This window comes from Myxine glutinosa, chromosome 1 (assembly GCF_964187855.1).
Source record: "Myxine glutinosa chromosome 1, kmMyxGlut1.1, whole genome shotgun sequence".
Classification (NCBI taxonomy): Eukaryota; Metazoa; Chordata; class Myxini; order Myxiniformes; family Myxinidae; genus Myxine; species Myxine glutinosa.
In genome coordinates this window covers 18,013,260-18,026,797 of record NC_136261.1, presented here as the reverse complement: position 1 = coordinate 18,026,797, position 13,538 = coordinate 18,013,260, and the positions used below count along the sequence as shown (strand labels likewise).

The 13,538-nt window shown below is 42.8% G+C and overlaps 1 protein-coding gene across 2 annotated transcripts; it reads left to right on the top strand.

The window, feature by feature from the left end:
• The first annotated feature begins 7,458 nt into the window (after nucleotides 1-7,458).
• On the top strand, nucleotides 7,459-9,783 carry LOC144893973 (uncharacterized). Of its 2 annotated transcripts, none has more exons than XM_078785315.1 (4): nucleotides 7,459-7,995; nucleotides 8,115-8,238; nucleotides 8,568-8,697; nucleotides 8,918-9,783. In XM_078785315.1, exons 1-4 carry the CDS (start codon nucleotides 7,971-7,973, stop codon nucleotides 9,218-9,220), a joined length of 582 nt encoding a protein of 193 aa, XP_078641441.1. In that variant the 5' UTR covers nucleotides 7,459-7,970; the 3' UTR covers nucleotides 9,221-9,783. The 2 variants fall into 2 exon arrangements, with proteins under 2 accessions (XP_078641441.1, XP_078641383.1); XM_078785257.1 differs by having other exon boundaries at nucleotides 8,086-8,238.
• The last annotated feature ends 3,755 nt before the right edge of the window (nucleotides 9,784-13,538 follow it).

The following is a 13,538-nucleotide window of genomic DNA, read 5'->3' as shown; positions in this document are numbered from 1 at the left end:
ACTACTCATAAACATCTACTTTACAAATCAACAAACATCCCTACTGTCTTCCCCGTTCCTCCCATATACCAAATTCGTCTTCTCTCCCTCCTAACCAATCAAATTTGCCATTTTCAACTCTCATCAAAATTTGCCATCTCCAACTGAACATCAAAATTTGCCATCACCAATTCATCATCAGTCCCTCCTAGGGAGGGAGAGATGGAATCACCCCAATGTCTCATCCACGTCGTGATGCGTCTCACAAATCCTCACAGCAATCTCATTTCCTGCAACAAACAAAGAAAACACAGGTGTGGAGTCATCATCATCACCACAGGTAAGTGGCTGCGTATGGTGCGACAGGTTCATCAATCCTAACTATCTCCTAAATGACTTTAACAACTTTACACTACCCGGGGTCTCTCTCCGGCCAAACCATTGGCCCTCTTACACTATGGGTTCTAAAAACCAATTCCCATTGACCAAACTGTGGCGCTCTTCAATTTGGGGTCTCACTCCCCCGATTCATCTCCCGGTGCCCTCGTACAATTTCTGGGCTGCGACGTGTACCTCTCCCAGTGGGTCTACCCACCTGCACACCTCCACCACTGCAGTTGCCTCCGAGCTTACCTGCTCCTTACCCTAACCTAACTACCAGGGGAAGGCCCTCTGGCTCTCTCCCCACTCCGTGCCCTCTCTGGCACTGGGCTGCCCGATCCACACCCGGGATCCTCAGGCACCCACTCACAACTACCGGCTCCCAGAGCCCACCTGCGGCCTCACCTGGCCGACATCCTCACAGTGGTGGAGTGCCCAACCAACTACACACACTAACAGGCTACACGCCCAGCCATTTCCACAACACTAATGCACCCATTCACAACACCATTCTGCAACCGCACCACAAATGCCAATATCCAACCACAATTTACCTGCACCCTCTACCTAACACTTACACTACCCGCCCCGGGTATCCGTGATGGGGGTCCACTCTTCCCCCATTCACACCTTCGCACCATGCACACCACTCCGTACCACTTACTCCAACTCTCTCCACACACCTGTACTTGCACACCTGTGCTCTCATTCTTGGTGCCGCCTGCACCCTTCTCTCCCCAAGCGCATTCGCGCTGATCCACACACTCACTACTCACTCACTGCTCCACACACCTGTCCAGTTGCACACCTGTGCAATCACACCTGTTCAATTCTCACACACACGGCATCATCTCAGCTAACTACTCCCTTCTGAAACTTGCGCTTCCCAGTCGTCCCTTTAAACTATTGCGCTCCCTCGTCATTATAATCCACACTAATCTGCCTGCGTCCCCACTACAGGTATCAGTCACTAACTAACCTTAACGTTACCTAAGGTCATCTTCGCTAGATCCCTACACACCATATCCTAACCCACCCGGGCTAGTTTTCACTGCCATACACCCCACAAGCTATTGCTCCTTTGCCCCCCACCTGTGAGGGATGGTGGATTTGCCATCCCACCACATCGGGGGTCTCTCACTACCAATTTCGCACATCAAATTGCAACAAATTAAAAATTTGCCAATCACTGCCCATCATCTGCCAATCACTACTGCCAATCCCTTGCCAATCATCAAATTTTGTTTTTCTCTAATTTTGGGTCCAAAACACTAACCTCATCACCCAGTCTACTCACTACTGCCTCTCGGTGCGCCAATTCCTGTCCAAAGCCCGGCTTCGTAAAGCCAAGCAATGGATGCTGGTTATTTTGTGCTCGCGGCTGGGTGCGTCCGGCATTCGGTGCAGGGAAGGAGGTTTACCCGGGCCGAGATCCCACGCACCATCTCGGCGTGGAGCCATCCAATGTCCCGATCTCGACCTGCCGGACTGCCTCAACAAAAAGTGGTCGCCATGACGACTCTTTCTATCGGGCTGTCTGCTCCGCTTATTGGAGCACGGACGCGGCCGTTCAAAGCGAGGCCCAGCGTGGGTCGCGCACGGCGGTCCTTTCGAACCCGCCGTGGCTCGGATCCCCGCTGGTTCTCGCGGCACGCGAAGCCCGGCACGCACCGAGGGCCCGCTTCGGCTAAAAGTCGACCTGACCTTTAACCCGTGTAACGTCGATGCTTCACCTGCATGCTTACACCCCGCAGCCCGTTCCTTGCTCATACATGCAGCTGTTCCCATTCTCCTTGTACCGTTCCTTACACACCCAGGTACACCCATTCCACTCACAGCCTTGGTCACACACCTGACCACCGAACACTTTGGCACACATTCGTTGGTCGCACACCTCACCAATACACCGCTTCGCACCCCCTCCTCGGTCACCTCCTCTGTGACAATCACAGGTGTGCTCTCATTCGCACACCCAACCACGTGCCTCACCACCAACTCCAGCGTGCATTCCCACTCACGCTCTACCATTCCAGGTGTGCATCCTTCCATCCCAGGTGTACATCCTCGCTCACCTGTCACAACTAACTCACGCTCCATGTCACTCTCACTACTTTCACCTCCATTCCTGACAGCGCACTCACCCTTACTCTTGACAGCGCACTCTTTCCTCGTGCACCTGCCCGTCACACACCTTTCTCGCGCACACTCTCCCGTTACACCCTCTGTAACCCTCACCACAGGTGGACACTCTTCCTTACTTCTGACAGCGCACTCTTTCCTCATGCACCTGTCCGTCACACACCTTTCTCGCGCACACTCTCCCGTTACACCCTCTGTAACACTCACCACAGGTGTGCATTCTTCCTTGCCTTTGACAGCGCACTCTTTCCTCATGCACCTGTCCGTCACACACCTTTCTCGCGCACACTCTCCCGTTACACCCTCTGTAACACTCACCACAGGTGTGCATTCTTCCTTGCCTTTGACAGCGCACTCTTTCCTCATGCACCTGTCCGTCACACACCTTTCTCGCGCACACTCTCCCGTTACACCCTCTGTAACACTCACCACACCGCGCTTCCATGTGCTCCCTCGCACACACGCTACGACCGACTCATTCTCGCCAGCACACTCACTCCTTGGTACACACTTTTTCCTCACACACCCCAGAGTCGGACTTTCTTGCACACCTCCTCTTTCGCACACCAGACCTGTCGCACACTTCACCAATGGCCTCTCACGAACACCCGGGTCTATCTCGACCCCCAAGCCTCTTAAATCACCTGGCGCATCATACGCACGACCATATTGGTCACCACTTACACCGGGTCCTCTTCCTCTTCGCTTCTCCTCCATCACCTGCGAATCCCTCATCCGGTTAATGAGCACATCATCACGATCCAAACACAGACTTTGGACCAATTCTTTTATCTCCTCTTTTATCTCTTTCTTATCCCCTCTCCGTCGCTTCTTAATTTCGCTCATCCCTTCTTCCACTTCTTCTAATTTGTGCTTCACCTCTTTTATTCCCCGGTACGTCTCCTCAAGCTCATCCTCTAAGGCTACCTTGACCGTTTCCAGGTGCGTCCTCACCTGCCGGTCCTTCGTCTCCATTACCTCTACCACCTCGTCCAACCTCGTTGTCAGTCCCTCACGTACCATCTGACATTCCCTCTTCGTCGCTACCAAGTCGTCTTTTAGTTCTTTCTGTGTCGCTTTTAACCCTCCTATTACCGCAGTGTTCCTTTGAACCTGCTCCACTAACTCCGTTTGTCCCACCGTCAGCTGCTCCACCTCCTGCGTCAGGTCCTCTATGCCCCCTTGTAACTTTACAGTCCCCTTTCTCACCTCCTTCTCCATGTGCTCCTTACAGTGCCTCACCTCCTCGCGCACTCCTCCGACCTCCTCACTCACACCTCTTCTAATCTCCTCTCCCATCACTTGCATCTCCTGCCCAGATGCCACCCTCATCTGCTCCATTTCCTCCCTGTGAGCATCCAGTTTGGTTTCTACCCCCATTCTGACCCCCTCTATCTGCTGCTCCATTTGTTTAACTTCCCTTTCCGCTTGGTCCCTCATGTCCCTCAATTTGCCTTCCATACTGTTTTCTAACCCCTCTAACCCATTTTTCACTCCCTCTATCTGATTCTCCTGGGCAGCCATTCTATTTTCTACCCCCATTAACCCATTTTTCACTTCTTTTATCCCGTTGTCTAACCCCTCAAAATTATTGTCTAACCTCCCAAATTTCTTGTCTAACTCCTCAAAATTATTGTCTAACCTCCCAAATTTCTTGTCTAACTCCTCAAAATTATTGTCTAACCCCTCACTGGTACCCCTCGCTTCGTCCCTCATTACCCCCATTTGGTTTCCCATCCCTTTGAAATTATCGTCTGTTTTTACCATAAAGGCCATCATCTGTTTCATAAACAGGTTCCAATTCATTGGCATCTCGGGTTCGGCTACCGCGACCACGGCCGCGGCTAAATTTGGTGCCGCTACACCCACGTGCGCGACCACGCTATTTTGCGAACCTGCCGCCCTCACTGCTTCGCTCTCCTCCTGTCCCTCATTTTGGTCCTGGATCGACCCTGCTTCACTCTCCCCTACCGGACCCCAGCCGTCTTGATCCGCCATAGCGCGACTTGCAAAATTCGAGTTTCGTAAAACAAATACAAATTTCGGCCGCTCCAAATTTTGACCAAATTTTTTTTTTTTCCTCTATTCGTTTTTTTTTTTCTTCAAAATTTGGTCGGGCCTCGAATCTCACTCCCGACACCAATTGTTACAGATACGACTTTGATGGTATGGTGGGCCGAGCGGGATGGCCGCCGTATCCGTACAAGTTACCCCGATTGCACCCGGGGTTGACTAATCGCGCTATGCTGGCTCAATAAGAAAAAGAAGACACCCGGCTGGATTACAATCACACAATACGACACCAGGGGTTCAGTTCTCAAGACCTCCGGAGGAGGTTATATTAAGGCGGAAAAGGTTAGATTACAGGGACAAGAGGGAAACATAGGAAGGTGGGCACTTAGACACAACCTTATATTAACCCTAGACAGACCACAGATAAACGGGACAACGCTGACTCACACGGGATTTGATGGCAAGGAAAGCGGCAGTCGATGGCTCAGGTGCACCTGGCTCCGGGACAGAATCACGTACGGTGGTGTCCAGCAGATGCGGGGAGGTCGCTCAGCGCTCGTGGGTCGCGACTTTGGTGGAGATGCCCGGGAGGTCGCTCAGCGCTCGGGAGGGTGGCGTCTTGTCCTTCCAAGCTCGGGGCGCATCTGACGTCACGTCCGGCGCGGGGCCGCGTATATCCGGCGGGGAGTCACGCCCTCGCTCGTTAGCTCCGCCCCATATGGCATCGGCCCATGGCTTCTCATTGGGTGCGGGGGTTACCGGCTCCGCCCTTGACGAGGGGCCGACAGGGAGCCCCCTTCTGGGTAACCCCGTCGAGCACATGTTCAATGGCGGCCAACCGAGCCGGAGTGAGGACGCAAAGCCGCTGTTGTTGTGGTTGTTGTTGGAGCTTGAGATGATGGGAAGAGATGCGGGGAGGTATGGGAAGGTCCTAAACTCCTACTGGTGCCATATCATCACATTCTGGTGCAACGAAGAGTCATAATTAATGGAAACAAGTCCTTAACTGACATAGATTAAGAATAACTAGCAAGATGTCCTATAATTGTCTACGTGTGGTGCGGGGGACCTGGGCACGACATTTAATGGGGGGATGAAGGGGAAGATCGGCTCTAATGGGTGTTGTTTACAGACAATGGGACTAGGGAATGGGGGACTGGGGAAAGTTGGGGAGTATTGGAAAAAATAGGGGAATATTTACAAGCGGATATGGAGGCCAAATTCCATATTCGCAACAATATATATATATATATATATATATATATATATATATATATATATATATATATAGTTTGTCCTAAAGGGCTTTTTTGCTGGAGTGATCAATTGGAGCAGGGATTTGGAATTTGTTCAGGACGCCGGCGATAACTTACCTACCATTGAAGAACACCATGGGATCTTTATAACGTCCCCCAACTAGACGGGTCCGGAGCTTTATAACGTCCATCCGACGGACGCAAACCTTTGTGACGTATCAGTGTGACAATTGAACCGGGACAAGGCAGCTCGAAGATAAAAGTGCCATCTCTCCGCCATCTCGTCGGACAGAGTGAAGGCGGGAGAAGTAAATAATGAGGAAGAAAAGAGAAAGATCTTACAGTAAGAGCATGGGAGGGCGAGGATGGGAGAAAAGGCGAGAAAAGGAGGAAGAGAAAGCGAGAGATTGGGAGAAAGGACCAAAGAGAGGGGGAGATTGAGAGGAGCTACAGTTGCGGCATTAGGCGGTAAAAGCCGGGATGAGTGTCAGCGCAAGAGAAAAGCGCGATTTGACGCGTGTGAGAGAGAGAGAGGGACGTGGATGCCTTGGGAAGGTGGGGGAGGGAGGAGGACATGTCGGTGTGGGAAGAAATAGATCATGGAGGGATAGAGAGAAGGAAGAGAATCAGGGACGCCCATAGTGTTTGTTGTTAGACGGTGGGAATATCATTTAATAATTGTAATAATCGCGATGTGTGCTCGGTCAGGGTATTAACATCAAAGGAGCTCCATGTCGAGCGGGATGGAATTCCTTTGGATGCATGGAGTGTGTCACGTGACTTTGTGGATACAAACTCGGGAAAAGGATTTGTTGCAATGAAGCAAATTATGACAAAACTAACTAGTCTAGTAGGAAGACTAGGTCCCCCTGCACCCCCCGGAGATATACTTCTAATCAGTGTTTCTAGATTGGAAAAAATGTGTAGAAAATGACTAGCTATGGCCCCAAGCTGAAACAATGTCCCACATACCATTTTTATGCAAATTACTGCTGCCATTATCAAAAAAACGATTTTTGACATATCTCAGCCAATATTGCAGATAATTGAAAAATGAAGGTGTCTAGACCCATGTTTTGAAGGGCATAGATCATGATAGAACTATTCATAACATGATTACATGTGTCTATGGTATACTAGTATGCTAATTAGTGCTTTATTTACAAAATAATCACAGTTTTACGAAATAATAGACTCATATTAAGGTCCGTCTACACAGACGTTAACACAAAGTTTTATTTTTCTAAATACCCTGTGAGTAGTGTAATAATGTTGCTTCTGGGACACCTCCGTTTAACATGGGAAATCCCTATCTAATGTCATTTACCCCCTTGTCTTTTTCAAAAATCATAAACACCTCTATTTCTCCCACCCTCATCTTTATGAACCTTTTGTCTGTAGTACCTATCCTTAATGTTGTTCATTAGACCACTCAAACACTACAAATATTTGTTTTCTCTTATAGACCTATCATCCTTCTTCTACATATCATCTGGCAGATTAATCTTTGACCCACTCAAACATTGACCCATTCACTTCCATATTAATTCTTTCCCTCCCTCATTGCCCCTAAACACCTATATTTCTCTCACCCTGTTCTTTACGAACCTTCTAACCTTTTGACATGTTATCCTTATTCATTAGACCACTTAAACACCTGTGATCCTTCTGACCTTATGGACCTTTTAACCTTTTACTCTTAATATCATCTGGTGAATATAACCCACTCAAACAACGACCCTACAAATATTTGTTTATGCGTGGGAAATAATTTAATTCTCCTACAACTCTCCTCACCGTCTCATCCAACTCACCGGTATTTAAATTAATTCTCTTATTTGTTTTGTGAACTTTTTTACCAGTTGCCTTTTCAATTATACTTATTTGATATTTTTTACATTCATTTTGTTTTCCATTTATATACCACTCGAACCTTTTCTAATTAATAGCTCACTGTTAGGCTCATGCTCACTCGAACCACATACCTTGAGAAATGACGTTGTTTCACTTGGATAACTTCCAAGGAATTCTCTTTGTCTTGTTTCCTGTTTTTCACAAACACACGCCCTCAGTTTCCAAAAGCTGACAAGCACTTCAGTTCCCCGAAATACATTTTGTTCATTATAAAAAGAGAGGTCTCCGAATGGGACATTTAAACATTGTGAACGAAGATGAGCTTGTCTTATTCCAGTCTTTCCTCTGATGAAGAATACTCGCCAGGACATTGGTAAGTTCATTTGGTATTAAACACTGTTAATGAGAGCTTTGTATGTGATTAATTATACAACTAATAATTTATTTTTCCTATTCATTGCAGCAATTCAAATATTGTAAATATCCTGGCAGAATTTCAAGTTGTTTCTCAAGAGTTCCACAACGAACTGAATACGGGTTTGAATAACCTACCTCCGAGATGGTGGGCTCAGAATGAATTCAATGTTTCACCGTTCTTAGAAAATTCACGTGAAAGGTATGATAGAAAATAAAAAACGAGAGGTGTGTGCATGTGTGTGTGCATGTGTGTGTGTGTATGTGTATGTGTGTGCATGTGTGTCTGTGATTAAAATAGAGAGATCGAATTGTGAGGAACAGAAATGAAAAAATGAGATTGTGTGTGTGTGTGTGTGTGTGTGTATGTGTGTGTGTGTGTGTATGTGTGTGTATGTGTGTGTGTATGTGTGTGTGTGTGTGTGTGTATGTATCTGTGAATGTGTGTGTGTGTGTGTGTGTGCGTGTGTGTGATGTTTTGTCAGGCTTACTTCAGCATATAATAGTAATTTCTCCTTATTTTGTTTGCAGTATTAACCTCGAAGACCAAAATTTTGAGTGGGATGATTTTGATTCCCCAAGGAGTGGTTATTTCCTACCAACCTGTGAACCTCTACATTTTCAACTCAACGATCTTGACGCTAAGCTGGATTTTTTCGAGGTAAGCATGTGTGTACGTGTGTGTGGTTCACCGTTTATAATAGGTACACCATATCCCTGCGCATCGTAAGAGGTGATTCAGGGTTGGTGTCAGGAAGGGCATCCGACCCTATATTAATAATAATAATAATAATACATTTATTTTGTATAGCGCTTTTCAAGACGCTTTGACATGGAACATAAATATGAAATAAATATCTCTCCCCTCTTGTCTTTAATAGAAAGAGATTCAAAACCTGAAGACATCTGCTGAACCAACCTTTGACTTGTGCTGGGAAGAAATTGATGACTTATGCTGGGGAGAAGTTGAATGTATACCTCAAGAAAAATGTTTTAATAATATAAAGATTTTAATGTTTTCAATATTTATATATATTTGTTTTGTTTACAATTATTTAATTATTAATTACAAAAAGAGAATAAAGGAGGGAACGGGGAGGTGCACCCCTGCCAAAGACCCTTCACCCCCCTCATCCCACCCCTCCCCTCCCCTTGTGTGTGTGGGGAAGGTGGGGGTGGGATGAGGGGGGTGAAGGGTCAAGGGTGGGGGTGCACGGAGGGTGGGGGATGATGGGTGTGGTCTGTGTGGGCGGGGTCTGTGTGGGCGGGGTCTGTGTGGGCGGGGTCTGTGTGGGCGTGGTCTGTGTGGGTGTGGCTTATGATTTTAATTTATTTAAATTTTTTTTTATTACCACTAATTAAATTAGCTAATCTGGGTGGGGTGAATAGAAATGTTGTTTAATGAATTATTAGCTTTGTTTTTTGTAATTCTTGCGAGTAAAATGAACCCAAGATTTCTTCTCGATTTATATCATTTAATTTGTAGGTCCAAGGGACTGTATCCATTACATCAACGATTATAAATAATTCATTAGTCCATTTTTGTGTATAACCTTTCTCAAAATGGCTTTTCCATTTGTATATCCTTACAATATCACCAACTTTGAACTTGGGCTTTCTCAAATTAATCTCCTTTTCATATTCTAATTTTGTAAATGTTTCTGATGGTTTTGATTTTGTTGATGAATGAACTGTATTGTTGTAATCATCTACAATATCCTGAATTAAATACACCCATTTTTGAGAACCGAGTTGTGTGAATTTTTTATATAATTTCTCTTTCAAAGTACGATTAAAACGCTCAATAACAACTGCCTTTCCTTCATTAAAGGTGCTGTATAATTTAATACCCTTCCCCTTAAGAAATTTCATGAATATTTTGTTATAGAACTCTGTTCCCTCATCAGTCCATAACTTCTTTGGTTTCCTTTTATCCCGATCAAATATTAGCTTAAAGGCTAACATTAAAGTATCACCCCTTTTATTTTTTAAAGGGACAACCCAGGCAAATCTACTCCTCAAATCAATAACGGTTAAAGCATACCTGTATCCCCTGTCATTATTCAATTCAATTAAATCAGCGGACCATATGTGGTCGGTGTATTTAGAATAAACCTTCCTTCTTTTAAACTTTGTGATTATAGGTTTGTGTAATTCTTCAGCCAAAAGCTCCTCAGTCTTGATGACATCATTAGAGCCTAATAGTTTTTTGAGGAATAACCAAGACCAAGTTTCAATTTAGCATTTATCAAATTTCTCACAATAAACCTATCAACTTTCTCTCTCAACGTTGGATTTTGTATCAAAGACAAATTATACAACATTTCGCTGTCGGCTTTATGTTTTTCAGTCAACGTAGTGGTTTTCCCATAAGCAATATCATGCTTCATACACACTTCGTCAACCCTATTTGTAGGTTTAGACCAAGGTTTAGGATTGTCAGCCTCATCTAATCTTTTATCCAAGTTTGTTCCTGGACCACAGAAAGAATACCCTGGAAGGTGTAATTCCCCTGGAATTCCAGTTGTTGTAAATTTACTTCCTGACAGAAACTTTTGTATGTCTCCTCCTCTTTTAGGAGAGATGAATTGGCACTTTTTAGAGCCACATACTTGACATATTCCTTTTTGATAAACTCTATTATTTTTAGCTTTAACATAAGAGATATTTTTAGATTTAGTTTTCTTTTTACATTTGAGACAATAACTCATATTTATTTATCAGAAAAATTCCGACAGAGTATCAAAACCTTTTTGGTTTTCAACATATACATTTCAATCTTTATTTTTAAAACATAAAGAATCCTAAGGAATGCCTTCACTCTCTCCTCCATTTATTTACAAATAAAAACTAACTAAAGTCAATGACACCAACATCATCAATCACATAATCTTTTCCTTCTTCTTCTTCTTCTTCTTCACCACTTTCTCGTTTAAATCTCTGAAATTGAAGACATTGACGTTCTTATTTTTGAAACCATTATCTTCGTAAGAGTTGTTAATTCTTTAATTTCCTCTTCGGTGCGTTGAGATTGATTTATTTGCTTTAATACACTCAATCTTTTATGAATCTCAATGATTTCCATCTTTTTATATTTTTCCTCCCTCTCTCTTTGCTCCCTCTCCTCCTCCTCCATTTTCTCCCTCTCCTCCTTCTCCTTTTTCTCCCTTTTCTCCCTTTCCTCCTTCTCCCTTTTCTCCCTTTCCTCCTTCTCCTTTTTCTCCCTCTCCTCCTTCTCCTCCTTTTTCTCCCTCTCCTCCTTCTCCTCCCTCTCCCTTTCCTCCTTCTCCTTTTTCTCTCTTTCCTCCTTCTCTTCTTCAACTCCTTCCTCATCCCTTGCTACCCTTGAGTTTGAACCCCAAAGAATATTATACATATACTCATCTGGATTTTGAGATATTCTTGTATCTATAATTATTTTTCTCATAATAGGATACCAATAAGATTTGTTGACGATTTCTAAAAGAGTTTTATATTTCATAACTTTGAGAAGTTCATTTTTATTTAATATTTTAAACAAGTCTCTATTTGTGGGTTTAACAATATCAGTATAAGGCCAGTTTTTTATGACAAAATTCCCATGTATATGCTCCAAATCATAAGGTATGTAATACCGAGCACCCTTTTCTTGTAGGTATCCTTGAATACAAAAATTATAATTCTCTTGTAGTCTTCTTCCTGCCATTTATGTATCAGAAATATATGTGAGATTAATATTATGACAGGTAATACCACCCCATCTTCCCACTACCAAATCGGTTTGTATTCCTCGGCTTTCTATCCTTATCTCATTACCTTCCTTCTTTGTCATGCGAACCATCGCTATACTATCATATATTTTTATTTTCTTAAAATCACGTATTTGTTGTTTACTAATTGTACTTCCACATAAATCCTTATCTTCACCAAGTGGATAATATTCTTCTTTACGAGACTGATTTAAATCATGTAGGTCTTCTATGTTTATTGAAAAAGACCAATTATACCCTAAATCAGGCATATCATACCCCCATTTATTAATTCGCATATTAACTAAATGTCCTTCTTTATAAAATTTAATTGTAAGCAGGTAGTTAAATTCAATGAGGAAAGGTGTATGGTCAGTATAACCAGGTGTTGTGGTTGTAAATTTTACTTGTTTCACAAAACGTGCTGTTTTCTTTAAAGATATATATTGTGATAAATCACTGAATCTAATCAAGTCATTCGCATCTGTAGGGTTTGGATAATTGATTAATTTATAAGTATTCTTCATATTAATATTTTTACTTACACTATATTTTTGTCGTTCAGCCTGTGCCTTTGTATAATAATTTGATAAATCAATATCCTGAGAGGATTTTCCAAAGATAGAACCATCTTTTCCAACATAGGTCATTTATATTAGATAAAAAATGATATCATAAAAATTTTCATTATTGTTGAGTTGAAATAATACATATAAACATAATTGGCCACAACATTTAGAATTAATTTCTTGAACTTGGAATGTTTGATAAACACCATTCTGTAAGAATTGTATTACTTCAACAGGTGGTGGCATACCATAACTATCAAAATAATATTTATCCTGACTATTATGAATACAAACCCAATGAGAACCATTCTGTGTGTCTAAATTCATAATAATATTCTTTGTATTCTTATTTATATGTGTTAATTCATCTCTCATACAAATAACCACATTATCAATTTTTAGTGTTTTACAATACTTAGCTAGTTCTATATTTGACGTTGTATTCTTTCCAAATTGTTTAAACCATTTATCCATTTATTTATGAGAAAGATACAATCCATTACCCCGTTTAGTTAGTTTAACACCCGCTTGAGCGATAGAGGAAAGCATATCTCCAACCAACAATCTAGCTTTATCAGGTAGACTTTCAAGTTTTTGAGCAAAATCTACAATTACACCACTTCCACTAATTTGTTTCTCCAACTCCTTGTTATGTCTTTCCAATTCTTTTTGAGCTTTTAGTTGTGCCTTCCTTTCGTTAGCAGTTTTTACCGCTGCTGAAATACCACCAGTCAATGCTCCCGCCGCACTTAAACCAGCAAATAAAGGAATTAGAAACGGGAGAAATCCTCCTCTTGACTCGTCTATTGAATATTTCTTTAACATAGGTTTCGTCATTTTAATTTTAAGTGATCCAACATCATTTAGTGTTTTTACTTGTGTGTGTGTGAGTAAAACATCAATTCTTACAGCTCCTTTTCTTTGAATTGTATTAACATTAATAATACAAGGCTTTTGATTTTGAATACAAGATGTTAATTTATTAAGATTGATTTGATTAACATATACCCCAACCATTTATTTATGAGAAAAAACCTATGTGATATTAATCATAACACCATTATCTGTATTAATCTGTAATTCTGTTTCCTCCAAAAGCAAACAATATGCATTAACCTCTTCACTCTCCCCTCTTTCAATGTATAGAGAAGTATCCACTCGATTAGACTTTATAGTTTCCTTTTGAGAACTCAGGTCAATTGCGT